We start from the raw sequence: 19,550 nt of genomic DNA, 5'->3' as shown, positions 1-19,550 counted from the left end.
ATGCCCAAAAAGAATACAAAAAGAAAAAAGATATCCGGAGTGTTCCAAGCCCTGCCTACTATTCATGTACACGTCTCTCTCTCTCTCTCTTTTGCAAGAACATGAACCCAGTAGCTTTGCGAAGTGTAAATATCACCAGCGACAAGAGGCTTTGCGCCACTGCGGCTCGCTGACATTACATTTCGTTTTGTAAGAAGCTTTACAAGGGAACTATGCTGGATCCACTTTCTGTCTTGCGGATAGCCTCAAAATGGCGGTGTTGAAAAGGGGCTGGGTAGACTGTTTGACCAACGAGGACACACGACCTCATGCCTTGCACAAATAAAGAAGAAGAAACAGAAATAGTCACATTCCTCTTGCAGTAACTGGTTCGGGAACAATGGCTCAGCAGTGAACAGATGTGCAAGGCCCCTCGGCCGTTTCATGGCTGTGTCTCGCGATGGGGTTGTGAATTGTAAGTTCCCACCAATGAGGACATTATTATCATGGTCATTTGGTCAATCTCTTACCCCTTTAGAAAATGAATCGCGAACTGCCCGCAAAGCTGTGTACAGGCAATACCGATGATGCAACACCTCATGGACTCCAGCTGGTGTATTTGTACTCCGTAGGGCACCCAATGTTTGAACAAGATGGATCCTTAATGGTCCTTTCTCCCTAAGTAGATTAAGCATGCCACTAGAAGTACATCGAGCGAGATTGTCGATGATTTTCGCAAAATAAATTTGCCTAGTTGCTGAATATTTGGCCCCCAAATACGACCACGCACGCACTGGGCGAAATACCAGCCGAAATTAGGTGAAGCATGTATGTTTGGCGGCGCAGTCGCGTCATCGTGGGAAATTAATCTACGGCCGAACCCGTCCTCGAAGCCAGTCTTCAAAGTCCCGGATTAGCGGAGATCATAATGCCCTTGTCTTTTGTTGACTTATATCTCGGCCATTGTTGAGCAATCGCGTGAAACATTACTTACTAGAGTCTACAGCTCTGGGCAGCTCATCTCCAAAAGCAGGCTATAGGCAGATTATGCAGTGCCCATCGACCCACGATTAGCAACATCTGCTTCGTGTTCCACCTCCATACCACACCCCAGCTTATCGGTCTCGTAGTACATCTCCGACAATTTGTAGTCGGGCTTACTATATTCAGCCATTTCCGAGACCAAGCTTTGAGGCGTACGCACATTACTAAATTGCGCGTCCAATAAAGCGATACAATGACAAGCAATATGAAAAAGTACTCGGATATACAGACTCACTCTAGAGGTGGTGATCGCCTAGAACAACCATATAAGAAGGATTGGGAAAGGGTATAAAGTCAAAGATGGACTGGAGATCCACAGGATATCTCGTCTCCAACTTAAAATTCTCCAATTCCTCCCACTCGACACAATCCCCGCACCGCATGCGTCTCGTCTCCAGAATGGCATCCACCATCACATCTACGATCAAGCTGCCTAGCGGTTTTGAGATTCCTCGATTAGGCTTCGGAGTACGCCTTGAGCACACATGCTTCAGGTTCTCCCTTTTTCCGAATCGATTATGCTAATTTCAATGCCTATTCTAGGTCTATAAAACGTAAACCCTCCACCCCCGCCGTACAATAACCACAAGGTATTCCAACAGATAGTAACACACATCCCATGCAGTCCTCCCGACGACACTGAAAGATGCTGCCTCGAAGCACTCAAAGCCGGCTATCGCCATGTAAGTCCATCTCCCAAAAAGAAGAAAATACCCCGCATGGCATCCATCTCGACTTCGGGTCCGCGCGGTACAGAATCTTGTACAATACATTCACTAAACCCGTCATAGATTGACTCGGCAGCAATCTACAAGAATGAAGCCGGCTGTGGCAATGCGATGCGTGCATCTGCAATCCCTCGCGATCAAATATTCTTTACATCCAAGGTCATCGACATCAGTTATGACGGTGCCAAGAACCAAATCGAGCAATCCCTCAGTCTATCCAAACTGGACTATATTGACTTGATGCTTCTTCATCAGCCTCGAGGTGGCTCGGATAATCGCAAGGGCGCATGGCGTGCGGTAAAGATCACTCTCTAACTGAATGAGGCTTTTTCTTTTTCTCCGCTAACCTTCCTTTCCACCTATAAGCTAGTCGAAGCGGTCGAGGCGGGTAAAGTCCGTTCCATTGGCGTCAGCAACTACGGCGTTCACCATCTAGATGAATTGGAAAAGTACATTTCCACGCTCGAGGTTGAACGCGGGGAAAGGGCCGCGGTGGAGTCATAAGTATCAACCAAGTCGAGTTACATCCATGGCTGGGTCGCAAGGATATCGTCGACTGGTGCACACAGCGCGGGATCTATCTCGAGGCATACTGCCCAATTGTGCGCGGAGCCCGGTTCGATGAGCCAGCCGTGCAAAAACTGGCGGACAAATACGGCAAGACGCCGGCTCAAGTGCTGATCCGTTGGAGTTTGGATAAAGGGTTCATCCCGCTTCCTAAGAGTGTTACGCCGGAACGCATTGTTGCCAATGCCGATGTATATGATTTCAGTCTCACTGCCGAGGAAGTGCAGAGTCTTGAGACGGATGAGTATAGTCCTGTGGCGTGGGACCCGACGGTAACGAAGTTGGAGGAGTAGACCGGTCTAGAGATATTTAGTAGTAACTACTAGCAATACCAGTAGTAGTATTTTGTTTCTTTGTCAAAAAAACTGAAATAGTATTTTTTTCATATACTTGCACTCGGCCAAAATGAGCAATGCGAAAGTACCACCCCCCATGGCACATGGCATGCTAGTAACTTCAAGTAAGCAAACAAGGATTGTCTTTATCTCTTCAACACTGCCAATGTACTAGTATATTACAAAAGTACTATCGGCTAGCAAGTTAGTGCTCGAGATAATACTGATATATGTGTACTTTCTCGCCCCAGCATACCCGAAGCACCAGAACACAAAGCATACGAAGTACACAAGACCATGGTGCATGACCCTTTTCCAAAGCGCCGCGTCCGTTGCAAGCCCGTCAGCGTGGACTATTCCAGCAGCGTGCAGCAGAGGCGGGGTAGCTCTAGAACTTGATCGATTGTCGACTTGGATTTTTCCTCCCGTTGCAGGTTCTTTTTTTGTTTTGTTTTTTAAATGTTCTGCAACCCTTTGGTGCTCAGGGCTTCGGCATGCCAGTCTTCACTCCGTTCTCCGAGTCCCCTTGTCGCATCGGTCGTTCGTCAACTACCACACAGCAGAGGCAGTGGCCGTGGCAGAGGTATGGATGTGGAGAAGGATAGATTTGGCGCTGACGATTTTACAAGAGGTATGAATAAATCATTCAAAGATTTATATTCCGGTAATGTATCTTTATTCTTCATGGGAGAGATAGAGAAAAAAAATGGAAAATGGAGAAAAGAAGAAACAACTGAAGATGAATTGAATATGAGCTTTTCTTTTTTCCTTCTACTTATTTTAAATGTGATCAGTAATATCTCTCTTCTTTCAGCCTTACTGATTCGAACACACATAGGTCTCCAGGTATTGGACAATGAGATGGGCCAGGATGACTGGCTCATCGCCTTCGCACCAATAACCCTAATTTCAACTGGAGGATTTCTCGCAACGAATCTATTCCACAATCGCGAAAGTACAGGCGACATCGATTACTTGCTCGAACCCCAATGGGCCCACGACAATGATATCAAAAAGCCACTTCGAGATGCGATGACTCGCGCAGCCCGACGCCTGGGATTCATCGATGACTGGCTAAACGACGAAGTAGCCTTCTTCGTACCTGACAACCATCGCGAGCTTCTATTTGAGAAAGCAGAGGAGCAGAATATTGTCTTATGGGAGGGTGCCAATTTGCGCGTTCTCGCGGTACCGCTAGAATGGGCACTGGAACGGAAATTACGTCGGATTCACAATAGTCGGAGACATATTAAGCGTGGATCAGATATCTCGGATGTGATTGCTATGCTGAAGCATTTACGGACGCAGAATGGCGGTCCGTTGAATCGCGAATACATTCGTACGATGAGCATCTGCTCGTTCGAGATGGCGCCTGATAAAGTGACGATGAACGAGATAGCAGCGGCTTATCGAGAGAACTATAATGAAGAAGCTTTTCTCTAATTAAAGAAAAAAACACATCACTTTGTTGTTACCTGCTGCACCAGGCAGGTCAGCGTTCCTTTTTGAATGACTTCTTTGCCGGGAGTCGCTCTAAACAGTGTAGAAATGACCAGTATCGGTAACGATATTTCTTTCTGCAAATATGGGATTTTCTCCACCTTCTTCAAGAACAAGTCTCCCGGATCCATCTAAAAACTCCGAAGGAAATTTGATCAATAGATCGCGGTCGATCGGCTTTGCATTTCTTGTCCAAAATGGCGCGACTTCAGCCGTGAAGGGAGGAAGTAAGTCGTCAAACGACTTGCGATAGATATGCTTGCTCTTATCCCGACGCATCCCAAGACTCATGCGCCAATTAAAAGCGAGGGCCAACTCCTCAGCAATACAAGCGAGAATGGCATAACGCACCGGATCCCCATCATGCGGATCGGGTATCCGATGTAGAGCCCACGCGCGACGAGACTGATAGAAAAAGTACTCGACCTCGGGTCCGATGGCGTAGAATTCACGCGCGACTAGAGCCTCGTAAATACGGTATAGAGATCTTATGGGAGTGTCTCGTGATCGCCAAAGCGGGACGGAGCGCATGTTGGTGAGATCAGCCTGGGCTTTCCGGGACTGTAGAAGCGAGACATTGTTCAACATGGTCTTGACCGGGACGGGAACTGGGAGATCGAAATGCCATGTCGGGAAAGGGAGGATCAAGAGGAGTAGAGCGGGTAAAGGGTGTTTATGCCGGTGACTCAGTCGGGCAAGAGTATGTCTAAGACGAAGGGGTGACTCGAGGTCGTAGATATAACGGCGCACACGCATCCACCAGGTGATTCGAGATTTAGGTTTCGAGGGATTTCGAGGCGCCATGGTGGATGCTATTCGATCGAGTGTCAATCAATTTCAACTGGAGACATGTTGGGCTGGTTTGATGAAATGAAAGGAATGCAGAAAGGAAGCCGACGCCGAAGCAACAAAGCTTCGAGTTGCAAGGAGCTCCAAGACCCCCTCGAGTCTGCATGAACAATGGGTGTATGTATTCGGCATACCAAAGAATGTTCAGATCTGTATGGGAAACACTAGTAATTTTGGATCTTTACTGTTAAAAGTACAACACTTTGTTACAGGCGGTCTCATTTCTGCCAAAACACGCTTGTCGCTACATTTGTATACCTCATCCTCTGAATACTACATAGTCAACTCCCCTGAGGAGGACATCAACACTCCCAATTGTACAATATTCATGTTTATTATTCAATACCATTGAGCATATAAGCTTTGATTTATCTTGGGATGCTCAATAACAATATCAAAATTTCCAGTATGTGTCAACTCCAGAGATATAACCCTCAAGGATGACTGTCTATACTTCAGCACGCACAGATCGTGTGGGTAAATCATCGGCTATTAATGAATGACTGTCTCGAACTGGGTGAAATCGAACTGTTCATGTGAACCGCGATTCAAGAACGATTTCTCAGTTTAGAGTGGTAGGTACCCTTCGTGCTGGGAAATTCGCTTCGTAGGCTGACATGGCACGGATAACAGTACCTTCGTCGTAGCGCTTTCCGACAAATGCCAATCCAAAAGGCATTTTAATATCATCGTATCCAAGAGGCACAGTGCCGACAGGAAGCCAACCAACGGCGCCGAGGCGCGCGGAATTGAACTCTGTCGGCAGGACAATAACATCGAGATTATAGTTCCGAAAAATGGCAGCTGGTCCTTCTTCATAAAGTCGTTTTTGAGCATGTTTTGCAAGCCAATACTCTCCTGAAGATTCCCGATTCCCGACCTGATCGGCAGCGATGAATGTAGGGAAGCAGCATTGTCCTTCTGGCGACTCAAGACTCCACCATTTGACCATGGAATTGATCACGTCCTCGAGGGAATTGAGAGATGAGTTAATACGCCGAGCCGCGAGATAGTTTGCCATGTCATTATTTAGATCATATTCTGGGGTCAAAGTCGGTCAGTAATAGCACTTCTATCTTTAGTATCGTCTGGACTCACGGAGCTGAATGGTTCCATTACTCGTTCGTTTAGGACCTCCGACAAACGTATAGTTCCACTCCTCCTTGTTTGGAAGAGGTGTTTCCATAATAGTAGCTCCCAACGAGGCTATTTTGGCGAGAGACTCGTTGAAAGACGAAACCATGAGCCGATCTCGGGCGGTTTCACTCTTGAAAAAAGGCTCCCGGACTACGCCGAGCCGGAGGCCTTGGAATCCACTGGCATTGATAAATTTAGTATAATCATCTTGTCGGTACTGCTCTGCAGGTATGGTATAAGAGTCATCTGGGTCCAGACCTGCCATAATACTGAGGGAAACGGCGACATCCCAAGTGCTTTTGCCGAGAGGACCTGTAGTGTCCTGAGAAGTTGAGATAGGAACCACTCCAGTTCTACTAGTCATCCCAGTGGATGGTCGGAGGCCATACAAGGCACCACGACTAGATGGTACAACGATGCTGGCTTCGGTATCCGTTCCCAAGGCCAGAGGCGCGAATCCTGCTGCTACGCCAGCACCTGGGCCGGAGGAGCTGCCACCAGGGTCGCCGCCGGCTGCGAAGCCACCGTCTACGTAGGGCGATGATACTTGGCCTCCTCGAGGACTCCATGCTGTTTCATCACTGTCAGGGGCCCCAGACCACTATAAAGAATGTTAGCAATATCCAGCATAGGGGAGAGTACAAATGGTCACTGTATGTATGCACAGCAACTCACCTCCAATAAATTGGCCTTGGCCAAAATGATCGCTCCGGCATCGCGAAGTTTCTTGATAACGAATGCATCTCCTACAACTTGGCCTCCATCTTTAAGAAGTACAAAGGATCCTGCGGTCGTGTTCATACCGAGCTCTATGGCAGTGTCAAAATCTAGACATAATGTCAGTAGTACTCTTCCGCCATTTCTCTCGCAATTGCTTACTGTCTTTGACCAAGATGGGAATCCCGTGGAGGGGACTCCTTACTTGACCATTACTGCGTTCAATATCTAGGTTATGCGCAATAGTACGCACTTTTTGAATGGGTGCTGTCTCGATAATTGCTCGGAGGCCCAGGCCTATGGTTAAATTCTCCGAGTTAGTTCACCAAATCCCATAAGGTCATAGTAGATATAATACTTAAGAAGCTGTTCTTTACCCTTGATATTATGCCCATCGATTCGAGCAAAGTAGGCATCTACCAGCTGAACAGAAGTTACATTTCCTGCCTGTAATGCATCTGAGACGTCTTTGGTCGAGGCACGCAACAAATTGAGTCCACCGATTTCAGTAGGATAACTAGTCGCGTTGGTAGCACCCAATACCAACATGCCGATCCATGCGATCCGTTTGAGCATTATGGTAGGCCTCATATTGGGTTTAGCCAATGAATACCCGTGCCGACTAGATGGCCGACAATATTTGGAGACCTCGAAGATCAAAACCCGACAGGCAGGGCTTGCTTATTTGTATATTTCTAGCCAAGGCTAAAGATATATCTGCCTTAAGATGATCTTGTCCAATCAAGTAGAGCTACTAGAAGAAATGACTTGGTTTTGTACTACAGTCAATGGGACACCCCTTGCTGATTGGTCCATCACAACTTCCCCTTAACTCAACTAGTAAATCTTCCACGATGATCTATGAATTATTTGCTTTTGTAGTCTTTTCTTTGCTTCTTTTCAATGTAAAATACCCAAGGAGCCCCCAATCAAGGTTTCAAGAAATTGTCTTTGATTTCACGTCACACATCGCGAGCTTCATCCAGTAGTAAGCCGTTGCAGGATCGGGTACTTCCGGCCTTATATCAGACATGCAGGCTCGTGTCTTCACCTTGCGCGTGGATTTGGAATACATACATGGCTTATAATATAAAACCTTACCTTTAATCGGGCCACCTTTATTATTCTCATCTTCTAGAGGCTTGCAAACCACTGAGGCTGTTTGTACTGCCCGAGCTCATATTCTACACAGACAACCCCAGCTTTCTTACCCCAAGTGCTTGTTAGGAAGGTGTTAGTTCTATATCTTTATTGTCATCGTTGACCTACATTCTACTCTAAACAGAAATATCTTATTAAGGGACCATCATCCAATCTTGAATTCACTTCGAAACAGCCCCCCCGAGCAACTCAACAGAATCTAATTCAAAATTATTTTTTGGAGACTTTTTCTGTATTTTGACTGCGAGCATGAGATACCCCCTCGCTCGCTTCTTATTCAATGGCTGGGACTGACATTGTGAACATATTAGATCGTTCATCTGTATGTGGTTCCCTAAACTTGGAAGTTTTATGCAGGTACTGGAATGTACCAATGCATTTATCCATAACAATTGGCCGGTTAATTACTTAAGATATTTCCAACTTAGCGATCGATAAGAAGTTGGTTATGAGCATGCTCTAGGACAGAACTTGATGGTTTTGCTCTTGTGTATAATTCCCTAAATTGACACAATGCTGTATCTTTCTTACAATGTAGAATGGGTTTGTATTCAAACTATAACCGAAATTCTCAGACTTTCCACTCGATCAAAAATGGGATTCTATATTCGCCGATGGCCCCAGTACTCACAATAATTGTACGTAGAGTGACGTGCGAAATGGATTGTTCCTCAAGTCATAATCAGGAAAAGCGCATCTCCTATAGTCGGTATAATTGCTATGTATGTATCAGATTCTATGAGATTGAATGGTTCAGAAATTCCAAGTATTTGCAGTATAGTATTAGGACCAAACTCTCGATAGGAGTTACGAGAGACATTCATCCCGGTGTATCTGAAACATTCAAGGACTTCAGTATGACTTCGACTAGGCGAATCAGACTAGCACAGCCAAGAGTTTTGGCGGTCCTTGGCTCCAGACAATCACCAGTTCGGCGCTACCTCTGTTCAACAAACGAATTGCCAGTATAATATCGAGGGCTTCACCAAGCATCGAATTTCAATAAAGGAGAGGGTGTAATATGGTGGAGGGAGAGTTATAGTTAAGTACTATGTGTGGGGCAAACCATGCACGCTGATCACCGCAGGTGCTTAAAATGGGGAATGTGATTAGCTGAGGATTATCTTCAATAAACACGATGATCGCTCTGATCATCCTGAAAATATCCTCAAAATCAACTGGATTCCCTAAAATCGTGCATATTTCCCATCTCCTCCGGGCCAACCGTCGCCAACACGTGAACTCTCCATGTGAGCCCATCGGCGGTGCTGATTTGGTCATTCTAACCCTAATCCTGTTAAGCATATTCACCATCTCCGTAATATTATGTACTCCGTAGTCCAGTATTCAGTATTTTTCATTATCCCAATCCACTTTGGAATATCTATTTATTTTCGGCTTTTTTCCCATATTCATAGTACTTCTTTGGCTTTGCATTCCATGGGGCACCAATGCTTTCATCGATGGGACAGGGGTCTTAGGGCTGCGATTCCCAGCCCAGCCTTACGCCGTACTACTCAGGGCCAGTGGACAAAGTTTCAACAATTTGGGGAAAATGGAATTTGAGATTAGCAAGATTGGTCTATCGTCAACTAGTGTATCACACTCATCCTTACTTCTACCAACAGTCATCTCACACGCCCTAATCAAACACGCCGAATTTCTCATTCGATCCAGACTAGCCATCCACTCAGCATACTTGTGTAGTAGTATTATGTACATATGAATAGTGGATCACGGGAGTACATCCAGTGATAACATTGCATACCTGCAACATTCTTCGCAGGTATCGTCCAAAACAGTCTAGGTAAACAAGTCCAAGCCAAAATGGCGCGAGTCCACAAGGATCCACGAAACGTGGGCTGCCCTGTGGACCACAGACTATGGGAAATTGTGCACATGCATGTACAAGCAGGATCAGAAGGCTGCCAATGTTACCTGTTAGCTACAAGCTAGGAGTGGGCTTCAGACACAAGAACCACTAGGATTTCAACGCGCACCTTTTTTGGTGTGCCAATGCCACGAGAACAGTGCTTTGGTTCCTATCTTTTAGTCAAGCCAGAACAGAGTTCGGGTATATACTGTACCTTTCTTTCGCGCCTCTACTATATGTAGATCCTTGTGTCCCCGGATTTAATGCTTCTACCTTCGAAGGAATCTTTTGGCTAAGAATTGCGCCGGCTTTTCCAATCGAGACCAATCTGGTCCGATATAAAAAGATACCCTTGTCTTGCTCTGACATTCAGTGAATAGTCATAGACCTTGTCATAAAAGCGTACCTCTCTCTCTGAGAGCCACTTTTGCCCTCCATGAGTTCCTACATCATGTTGACAGGTATGATCCTGTTAATGCGCTGTTTAGCAGCAGATTTTAGTACCCATGTGGATGTTTTGTAAGTTTTTCGTTCTTACTTTTCCTCTTTTTGGAATTATCACCCAGAGGATCAATATCTTTCGCTAACTATCATTCAATCGTCATGTAGTCAAGGGTCTGAAGGCGGAGGAAATAATTTCCCTGGCGTTGCACGACCATTTGGAATGGTAAAATTAGGCCCGGATCTATATCAATCGGGTGCGGATGCATACTCCGGATATCTACCTACCGGTGAATTTTCCGGCTTCAGTCTGATGCACGAGCAAGGCACCGGGGGGAGCTCCCAAATATGGAACTGTCGCACAATTACCATTAGTCGGAAATATCGACAACCCTCTATCTCATATCACAGTGGCTCGAGATGGGACAGACCAAGCTTCTGTCGGATACTACAAGGCGAATACAGGTGATGGTGTCGAGGTCGAACTGAGCGCTTCTTCTCGAGCTGGTATTTATCGATATAGCTTTCCAAGCGACTCTCAGAAAAATAATATTCTGGTCGATGTTTCACATGTTCTCCCTTCGTTTCGAGGTCAGGGTCTCGGTCAGAACTATAAAGGTGGGAATTTGACGATCTTCGAAGACGGCCACTATGAAGGTTTGGGTATTTATGATAATGGATGGAACGAGGCACCTGATTGGACCATCTATTTCTGTAAGTTTACGCTTCCTTTTACCATGAATCTATTGAGATTGCTCATGCTCCATAGGTGGCCACTTCGATTCGGACGCCGTGAGCAGCAAAGCATATACCGCTGTGGATTCAGACAAGAGTGTTGAACAGCCAAGTGGTTCCGTCTCATCCACATCGAATTCGACAGCAGTAGGTGGACTATTCACCTTTGAAGATAGCGAAATTATCTCTCGCGTTGGGATTTCCTGGATTTCGACCAAACAGGCGTGCAGCAATGTAGATCAAGAGATCCCAAAGGGCACCGATTTCGCTGCTGTTGTCGAAGATGCCGTGTCCGAATGGAACACGAAGGTCTTTTCGAAGATCCAAACAAGAAGTACTAACAGCACAAGTCTGAGCTTGCTCTACACATCACTCTACCACATGCACTTAATCCCTACCAACCAAACAGGGGAGAACCCAGGCTGGGACTCCCCCCGAGCCCTATTATCAAGACATTTTCACCTTTTGGGTAAACCCTACCCTTGTAATACACTTTTGGTGCCTTCATATGCTGATTCTAGATAGGATCTCTTTCGATGCTCTACGGCTCTCATGCAGGTTCTCCAACCAACGGCTTACGAGGAACAAATCCGTTCACTTATCGACATCTGGAGACATGATGGCTACCTCCCTGACGCAAGGTCTTCCAATTATAATGGTCGTACACAAGGCGGGTCTAACGCCGACAATATCCTCGCAGACGCCTATGTCAAGGGTGTCCGCGGTAAAGTTGACTGGGAAGACGGATACCGGGCGATGGTCAAAGATGCAGAAGTTACACCTGCCAATTATCCCGTCGACCCAATGGCGCCAGACTCGTCAACACATCACGGCCGAGGCGCACTACCAGACTGGCTTAGTTTGGGGTATATCACGCCACGCTTTTCTCGCGCCGTTACCCGGGCAGTTGAATATGCCTGTAATGATTTTGGGTTGTACCAGGTTGCGTCTGGGCTAGGGAAACATTCTGATGCACAGAAGTATTTGAATCGCTCACGGAATTGGCGCAATCATTGGAATCCGGACCAGACGTCTCTGGGATTCTCGGGGTTTGTGGTACCGCGTGACAAGAATGGCTTCATCCAGACTGATCCAGCAAAGGATGGTGGATACTGGGGAGACCCGTACTACGAGGGCAGCTCCTGGGCATATTCTTGGAATGATGTTCATGATATGAAACATCTGATTGAACTCATGGGTGGTCCGGAGACGACGGTCAAGCGATTGGATACCATCTTTGACAAGGGGCTTTTTGACTCGACCAATGAACCGTAAGTCGCTCCTCTTTGGTTGTTTTGCCATTCATGCATTTCTCTTATCAACTTGATGCTCACATATATAGGATGTTCAATTTGCCTTATCTGTACAACTACCTTGGCCGACAAGATCTGTCAGTGTCTCGGTCACGTAAAGTCGCCAAGGGCGAATATCATACCGGCAATAGTGGGCTGCCAGGGAATAGCGATGCCGGTGCGATGCAGACCTGGTTGCTTTGGAACATGATCGGTCTCTATCCGATCACCGGTCAAACCACGTTCCTGATTCATGCGCCTTGGTTCGAGTCGTTGGTCATTGATCTTGGAGGTGATAAGAAGCTGGAAATCAGCTCAACGGGAGGCGATGGCAACGGCGACAGTGACTACTATGTTCAGAACTTGAAGGTCAATGGCAAGGAGTGGACGAAGAATTGGCTGGAGTGGGGGGGACGTCTTTGCGGATGGCGGCAGGCTGGAGTTTGAGCTGGGACCGACTGCGGTGAATTGGACGAGTGGTTCATTACCGCCGAGTCCGGCATCAAATTGATGACTTCATAATTAACGGAACCTGGGAGGTCTCTTACATATTATTATATAGACTGGGGAGATGAACCTGAAGGAGAAAGCACATGGAAGGTGTGGTCTTCTCGCGGGCACTACTACCCTAATGACATTGACATGACTATTAATGAACAGAAGATATTGAATTCCTTCTCTTCAGAGTGACCTAAACTATTGATAAAATTTAGTCGGCATAACTTAATCCATAGAGGATAAGCAGTGCTGTGCTTTGGCTCTCACAGCGCGATGTGCGTACATTATTCGACCCTAAAAACCCTGGAACGTCCTGCCCAAAAACTGTCTACTGCTATATATCAAATATATCCCATGTTAATTTCTTTGGATATATACTCCGTCAAGAAGTGGACTAGCGCCTTGAGCAGTCCCAATTTTATCTTCAATTTCCAGCCGGAAAGCCTCCACAGCAACCCTATCTTTCATGAATTGATGGAAGGTCACGTATTCCGTGTTAGTCTCATCTGACATACTTACCTTGCTTCCCGGAATATCTCTCCTGACAGTAGGTAGTCCTTGTTCGATGTATACATTCTGACCTACTTCTGATATCAAGAATGCTTGTAGAAGTTTCGCAGTTTCGGGAAGCTTGGTGTGCTTGAAGATAGCGCTACTCTGCGCCCAGCTGATATAGATATCAGAAATAGGTGGTGTAAAGGTCCATGCATCGTCCGCTGGGAAGCTCGTAAAAGATATCTTCTTAGTGGGGTCTAGCACGAGGATCTCCCCGGGTGTGGCAGTGCCTCTGACCCATTGGACGTTTTGTGCAAGTAGAAGATCCAGCCAAATCCAGCCATATTGCTCAATGATGACTTTGAAAAGATACAAGACAGCATCGTCATCATTCGGGTAGGTCAGAACGATCTTGCCCTTCCACTTTGGGTCCAGTATGTCTGCGTATGACTTGGGGACATCTGCTGCTGGTATATCAGAGGGATTATAAACGAATGGTCCAAAATGAGCTGTGGATCAACAAATAATGCATTAGCAGTGATTCGGAAGCACTGTGGTTGCCTATCCGAGCAGATACTTACACCCGAAAACAGGGATATAACTTCCATCTGCCCTAGTCAGACTAGGCCAGATTTTATCGAAGTGGGGAGGTTTGTAGGGCAGCAACAGCCCTCTATTCGCCCAATTATCAAAGTTTTGTAGAGTTTGAAGTATAGTGACATCGGTATAAAGTTCATCTCTGGTAATAGCTTTATTGATCCTCCCCTCGAGGTACTTGGATAGATCAACCGTGAAGTTCACTTTCGCTTTGGGGAATTGGGTCGAAAAGGCCTGGCCTAACGCGTCGGCTTGATCCGGTTCTGGAAAGTCTATTAGCCTATGCAAACTACAGATCCAATGAGGCTCAGAAGCTCAAGGTCACACACCATCTCCGCCATAAGCTACCTGGAGAACGCCTTGCTCTTTTTGAGCGGCCGCGTAAATGGTATATATACTTCGTGTGTCAAGATCGACCGAGGGCAATGCAGCCACTAGGACAGAGGCAGCCAATGCCAAATAGGTAGTTGAGAATATCATTGCTACGTTCACACTGTGCTGAGCATATAACTTAAGCTCTACTCCGAGTTTGAATTGATTCAAGACAAACCTTGCCAGTGCTTTGGTTGAACTATTTATTAACTAGCTTCCGGTTAATTATACTACAATCCGGAACTTCGGTCTTTTTCTGTCTTACATGACTCAGTATAATTTCAAGACTCCCGGCTCTTTCACTCTTGGGATTCAGCTTGTATTGCACAAGGATCCTGGATACAAATCCCGAAGCTATTCTACCATTCATTATTCATGACACACGTATCCTACGACATCCGTCAAGAGGTCATTGAAATCCAATCTAGATCGTCGAGTCAAGATGAAATTTGTACTATTGAACTTGGATATTAAGGGTATTGTATGATAGTTGATCGACCATCCTGGAAAACCCGTCTCGGCCGTATAACTGTTTATACTAGTAGGTGCCGGAGCAGAGCTCAGATTCAGCCTATAAACCAGGCGACTTGGAGAGGAGTCTGGGGAAGTCCTTGTAATTTGAACACCCATAAAAACCCTACTCCTCGATTTCAAGTCTATAGATACTACCATCAAGATCCATGCAATAGTTTCTATCAATCTGGAAAATATAGTTGAAGTTCAACACAATTACATCGAGTTGACACTAGCTAACATGTCACGATATCACTTCTAGGCGGGTATTTATGAAGATGGAATACCGATAAGATATTGCATTACAGGTATATTAGTAAGTATAAGACACATTGCACATGAGTAGAATATCCCAAATTTGTTGACAATGAATTGCTTCTAGAATGTGCGTCTGTGTACATTGAGAAGCAAATGTTAGCCGGTCAATGCGATGAACATTGAAGACAAAATCACCTATAGATACTGCCTACATCATAGGCACCGAGTTTAATTAAAACCCGTAATCCTCATAGAGATATTCCTTGAGCATTTTTTTTTCTCATTCTATCCTTCTAGTATGAGTCCCCCAGCCATCTTGCCCTGGGTGCCTGGTATTCAAATATGCATCTGACTTATGACTTGCATGGGTCGGCTTTTGTTAGCTATTGAAATGTAGGCTGCATCTGCTGTACATCCCATCTTCCCGTCTTCATCCTTCCAATGCTTCCAAGTTGAGTTATAAAGCTAGAGCCTTTCGCATATAATTAGTTAAGAACTCAGGTTAGTTTGCTGCGTATGGACAAATACAAGTGGGGTAAGGTCGTAGTCAGAGCGTTGAGCTCGAATGGCAGTCTCAGCTTGTTATTTCCATGAAGTGTAATCCTATATATTATCATTTTGAGGATATAATATAAGATACTTCAATAAATATTAAATGATAAACTTATATACTTACATAGTAATAATACCCTTAAGGACATCAAAATGAAGAATTGTTGGTGCAAAATAAAAACAGAAGCAAAACAGGGAAGGAGCGAGTCTGGAACTTCACGGGGGCCCGAGCTCCTTCCTGCTGCAAAGTCTCCGCATCCAGCGATAAACCGTTGAGAGAGGGGAATCGCCCCTTTTTTTCTTTCTTCTCTTCTTTGCATCTCCCGGTTCCTTGTTCTTTTTTAGGGACATCATCACTTTTTTTTCTCTTCTCTATTTACTTCACATCATGGCGGACCAGGCAATTCAAGCCGCCAAAGCTGCCAGTGCCCCCGACGGAACAGGTACCTTCTTATCATCCGCTGCCCCACCCCCAGAGCTCCATTTCACTGACGACATCCTCTAGGTGTTCTTCAGCTCGATCCCTGGCTGAAGGACCATCGCGAAACGTTGAAGCACCGTTTTAGCTTGGTTGAGAAATGGGCCAAGGACATTGACGCCACTGAAGGAGGTCTGGACAAGTTTAGCAAGGTAGCTCCATCCAAAAGCTGCCTCTTATCGCATCGGCATCTTTCACCCTCCACGTCACCCTCGATTGATGGTATCTTGTGTGTTGACCTGATTCTTTCCAGGGCTATGAATTATTCGGTCTCAATGTTCAGCCAAATGGCGATATCTTATACAGAGAATGGGCACCCAATGCCAAGGAGGCCTCGCTGGTTGGCGACTTCAGTACGTGCAGTGCTGATCAACCGCGAACTTGAATCGTTTTACTGAGAATGGCAGACAACTGGGATGTCAATTCCAACCCAATGAAGAAGAACAGCTTTGGTGTTTGGGAGGTAATTGTACCGGCTAAGGCTGGTAATCCAGCCATTCCCCACGAAAGCAAGATCAAGGCAAGAAAGACATTGTTCCGATTCAAATGCAATTGACCCGGCTAGGTGGCTAACATTTTCACAAAAAAGATCACCATGGTTCTCCCCCATGGAGAACGCGTCTATCGAATTCCGGCATGGATCAAGCGAGTTGTTCAAGATCTCAGTGTCTCCCCAGTATACGACGCAGTCTTCTGGAATCCACCTGCTGCCGAACGTTACAGTTTCAAGAGCTCCCGTCCCAAGAAACCCGAGAGCCTGCGTATTTATGAGGCACATGTCGGCATCTCATCGCCTGAAACAAGAGTCACGACCTACAAAGAGTTCACCCAGAATATGTTGCCGCGCATCAATTCTCTCGGCTACAATGCTATTCAATTGATGGCGATCATGGAGCATGCCTACTATGCTAGCTTCGGTTACCAAGTGAACAACTTCTTTGCTGCCAGCAGTCGTTATGGCTCGCCCGAAGATCTGAAAGAATTAATTGATACGGCACACAGCTTGGGTCTCGTGGTCCTTCTCGATGTAGTGCATAGTCATGCGTCAAAGAATGTCGATGATGGAATCAACATGTTCGATGGCTCGGATCACCTCTATTTCCACGAGGGTGGCAAAGGCCGTCATGACCAGTGGGATAGTCGACTATTCAACTATGGATCCCATGAGGTGTTGCGCTTCCTATTGAGTAATCTTCGTTTCTGGATGGAGGAATATCAATTTGACGGATTCCGCTTTGATGGTGTTACCAGCATGCTCTATGTTCATCATGGAATTGGAGCGTAAGTGAAAACCTCCGTCTCTTTCATCTGACCACTTCGTTATACGATATTATCGCTAACGACTGGCTATAGTGGGTTCTCCGGTGGCTATCACGAATACTTCGGCTCAACAGTTGACGAAGAGGGTGTCACCTATTTGACTCTTGCCAACGAGATGCTGCACCAGCTCTACCCCGAGTGTATCACCGTTGCCGAGGACGTCTCTGGAATGCCTGCGCTCTGTCTACCACACGCACTTGGTGGTATCGGTTTTGACTATCGACTTGGAATGGCTATCCCAGACATGTACATCAAGCTCTTGAAAGAGAAGTCTGACAACGAGTGGGACATTGGCAATCTGGCACACACCCTGACGAACCGACGACACGGCGAGAAGACCATTGCTTATGCAGAAAGTCACGATCAAGCGTAAGCTCATCCCTTCTATACTACCTATGTTCCTAGCTAACATGGCCACCTATTATATTAGTCTTGTTGGTGACAAGTCCTTGATGATGTGGCTCTGCGATAAAGAGATGTATACAAACATGTCCGTCCTGACCGAGTTCACACCAACCATCGAACGCGGTATGGCCCTGCACAAGATGATTCGACTTGTTACACATGGCCTCGGAGGCGAGGGCTACCTCAATTTCGAGGGCAACGAGTTCGGCCATCCGGAATGGCTGGACTTCCCCCGAGCCGGTAACAACAACTCATTCTGGTACGCACGGCGTCAACTTAATCTCACGGAAGATAATCTCCTCCGTTACCGATTCCTCAACGACTTCGACAGCGCGATGCAACACACTGAAGCTAAGTACGGCTGGTTGCATGCTCCGCAGGCATACATCAGTCTGAAGAACGAGAGTGATAAAGTACTCGTTTTTGAGCGGGCAGGGTTACTTTGGATCTTTAACTTCCATCCTACAGACAGTTTCACAGATTACCGTGTTGGTGTCGATGTGGCAGGGACATATCGCATTGTTCTCGACACTGATGATGCGGCGTTTGGAGGATTATCACGCAACGTCAAGGATACCCGCTTCTTCACGACTGACCTGCCTTGGAATGGACGTAATAACTTTGTCCAAGTTTATATCCCTACGCGAACTGCTTTGGTGAGTTTCCTTTCCGTGCCTTTGACTTCTTTGGGTACATTGCTAATTCTTGTAAAGGTTCTTGCGCTGGAACACACTCTGTAAAGGAATGAAAAATTCCCCCAAATTTGTGATTCAGCAATACACAATGCATAAAGGATCTTTCTTACATTAAGAGAAATTGTTATTGTTTAGTTAGTCAATTAGTTAGCCAGTCATCTGAATACTATATGAATGAGATCTTGATTCTTTCTTGAACATACAATCGACCTTTGGCAATCAAGTACCAGAGCCACTACATCAGCGGACTATCAGCCATAAGCCCTATAACCAACTACTAATAACTACAGCATACGAAAATCTACCAAACTAAAAATCATCACAAAAGAAATACAATTGACCAGGATATTTAGGGTTGCCTCACAGGGCCATGGTTTTCAACTCTAAATACACAATAATGAAACACAAGCCTGGCTGGATTGGGGGGGGGGATTCGGAAATTGCCAGACTTTTAAAAAGTTCAGGGTGTGAAACTTCATCAAAACTTCGCTCAGCTTCTATACAGACTCCATCCCTTTTTTTCATTCCTTCTCCTCTTTTCCCCTCACCCCCTATCATTTTCGAATATTCTCATCTCAATCTCTTCTTATGATTCTTCTTCCCTTTTCTTTCACTGATTCTCTTGGCCAAGGCTAATTGGATTGGATGACTTTCCTTCTGCCTTGCACTCTTCCCCTTCCAACTGGTATGAACCCCCTTTTCGGGGTTAGTGGAAGGTACTAAAATGCTAAGATGAAACAATAATCCTGTGCACATCTTTATGAAACCTGCTTCATTGGCTTTTCATTCTCTGGAAGATTTCGTATTATACACGGAATCCAAAAGGGAAAGGGAAAGGCCAAGTCGGCGAGAATAGACGAATGCACAAAATCACTGTATTCGAACATAGGAAAGGTATTCCAGACCACTAGAAAGATCAAGAAATAGAAAGAGGATAAGAGGAACACAAAAAAAAATGGGGATAAGATTTCAAGAAAAGGGATAGGGTCACAAGGTCTTCTGAGAAGAC

The 19,550-nt window shown here is 45.8% G+C and overlaps 7 protein-coding genes across 7 annotated transcripts; 4 read left to right on the top strand and 3 right to left on the bottom strand.

Annotated features, from left to right (window-relative positions):
* Window positions 1-1,422: 1,422 nt before the first annotated feature.
* Window positions 1,423-2,611, top strand: N7469_001404 (aldo/keto reductase; the record flags this gene model as incomplete). Its single annotated transcript, XM_056640324.1, has 5 exons — window positions 1,423-1,491; window positions 1,626-1,706; window positions 1,815-2,048; window positions 2,118-2,243; window positions 2,273-2,611. The coding sequence occupies 5 exons, from the start codon at window positions 1,423-1,425 to the stop codon at window positions 2,609-2,611; spliced, it is 849 nt and encodes a 282-aa protein (XP_056506081.1).
* A 501-nt stretch (window positions 2,612-3,112) lies between these two features.
* On the top strand, window positions 3,113-4,096 carry N7469_001403 (uncharacterized protein; the record flags this gene model as incomplete). Its single annotated transcript, XM_056640323.1, has 2 exons — window positions 3,113-3,284; window positions 3,468-4,096. The coding sequence occupies 2 exons, from the start codon at window positions 3,113-3,115 to the stop codon at window positions 4,094-4,096; spliced, it is 801 nt and encodes a 266-aa protein (XP_056506080.1).
* A 90-nt stretch (window positions 4,097-4,186) lies between these two features.
* Window positions 4,187-4,957, bottom strand: N7469_001402 (uncharacterized protein; the record flags this gene model as incomplete). Its single annotated transcript, XM_056640322.1, has 1 exon — window positions 4,187-4,957. One exon carries the CDS (start codon window positions 4,955-4,957, stop codon window positions 4,187-4,189), a length of 771 nt encoding a protein of 256 aa, XP_056506079.1.
* A 607-nt stretch (window positions 4,958-5,564) lies between these two features.
* Window positions 5,565-7,432, bottom strand: N7469_001401 (uncharacterized protein; the record flags this gene model as incomplete). Its single annotated transcript, XM_056640321.1, has 5 exons — window positions 5,565-6,043; window positions 6,101-6,740; window positions 6,815-6,966; window positions 7,019-7,153; window positions 7,234-7,432. 5 exons carry the CDS (start codon window positions 7,430-7,432, stop codon window positions 5,565-5,567), a joined length of 1,605 nt encoding a protein of 534 aa, XP_056506078.1.
* A 2,909-nt stretch (window positions 7,433-10,341) lies between these two features.
* Window positions 10,342-12,805, top strand: N7469_001400 (alpha-1,2-mannosidase family protein; the record flags this gene model as incomplete). Its single annotated transcript, XM_056640320.1, has 6 exons — window positions 10,342-10,409; window positions 10,500-10,639; window positions 10,707-11,045; window positions 11,101-11,375; window positions 11,592-12,337; window positions 12,409-12,805. 6 exons carry the CDS (start codon window positions 10,342-10,344, stop codon window positions 12,803-12,805), a joined length of 1,965 nt encoding a protein of 654 aa, XP_056506077.1.
* Window positions 12,806-13,213: 408 nt separating this feature from the next.
* Window positions 13,214-14,428, bottom strand: N7469_001399 (ABC transporter substrate-binding protein; the record flags this gene model as incomplete). Its single annotated transcript, XM_056640319.1, has 3 exons — window positions 13,214-13,860; window positions 13,933-14,211; window positions 14,278-14,428. 3 exons carry the CDS (start codon window positions 14,426-14,428, stop codon window positions 13,214-13,216), a joined length of 1,077 nt encoding a protein of 358 aa, XP_056506076.1.
* A 1,603-nt stretch (window positions 14,429-16,031) lies between these two features.
* Window positions 16,032-18,586, top strand: N7469_001398 (1,4-alpha-glucan branching enzyme GLC3; the record flags this gene model as incomplete). The annotated part of the gene is made up of 8 exons (XM_056640318.1): window positions 16,032-16,086; window positions 16,149-16,273; window positions 16,375-16,474; window positions 16,529-16,641; window positions 16,711-17,402; window positions 17,475-17,810; window positions 17,872-18,502; window positions 18,560-18,586. 8 exons carry the CDS (start codon window positions 16,032-16,034, stop codon window positions 18,584-18,586), a joined length of 2,079 nt encoding a protein of 692 aa, XP_056506075.1.
* Between the last annotated feature and the right edge of the window lie 964 nt (window positions 18,587-19,550).

Source organism: Penicillium citrinum, assembly GCF_028827155.1.
Source record: "Penicillium citrinum strain IBT 23319 chromosome Unknown utg000001l:1.0-4955037.0:1.0-4956770.0, whole genome shotgun sequence".
Taxonomy (NCBI): Eukaryota; Fungi; Ascomycota; class Eurotiomycetes; order Eurotiales; family Aspergillaceae; genus Penicillium; species Penicillium citrinum.
The sequence above is the reverse complement of the archived record's forward strand: the minus strand, read 5'-3'. Positions and strand labels throughout refer to the sequence as shown.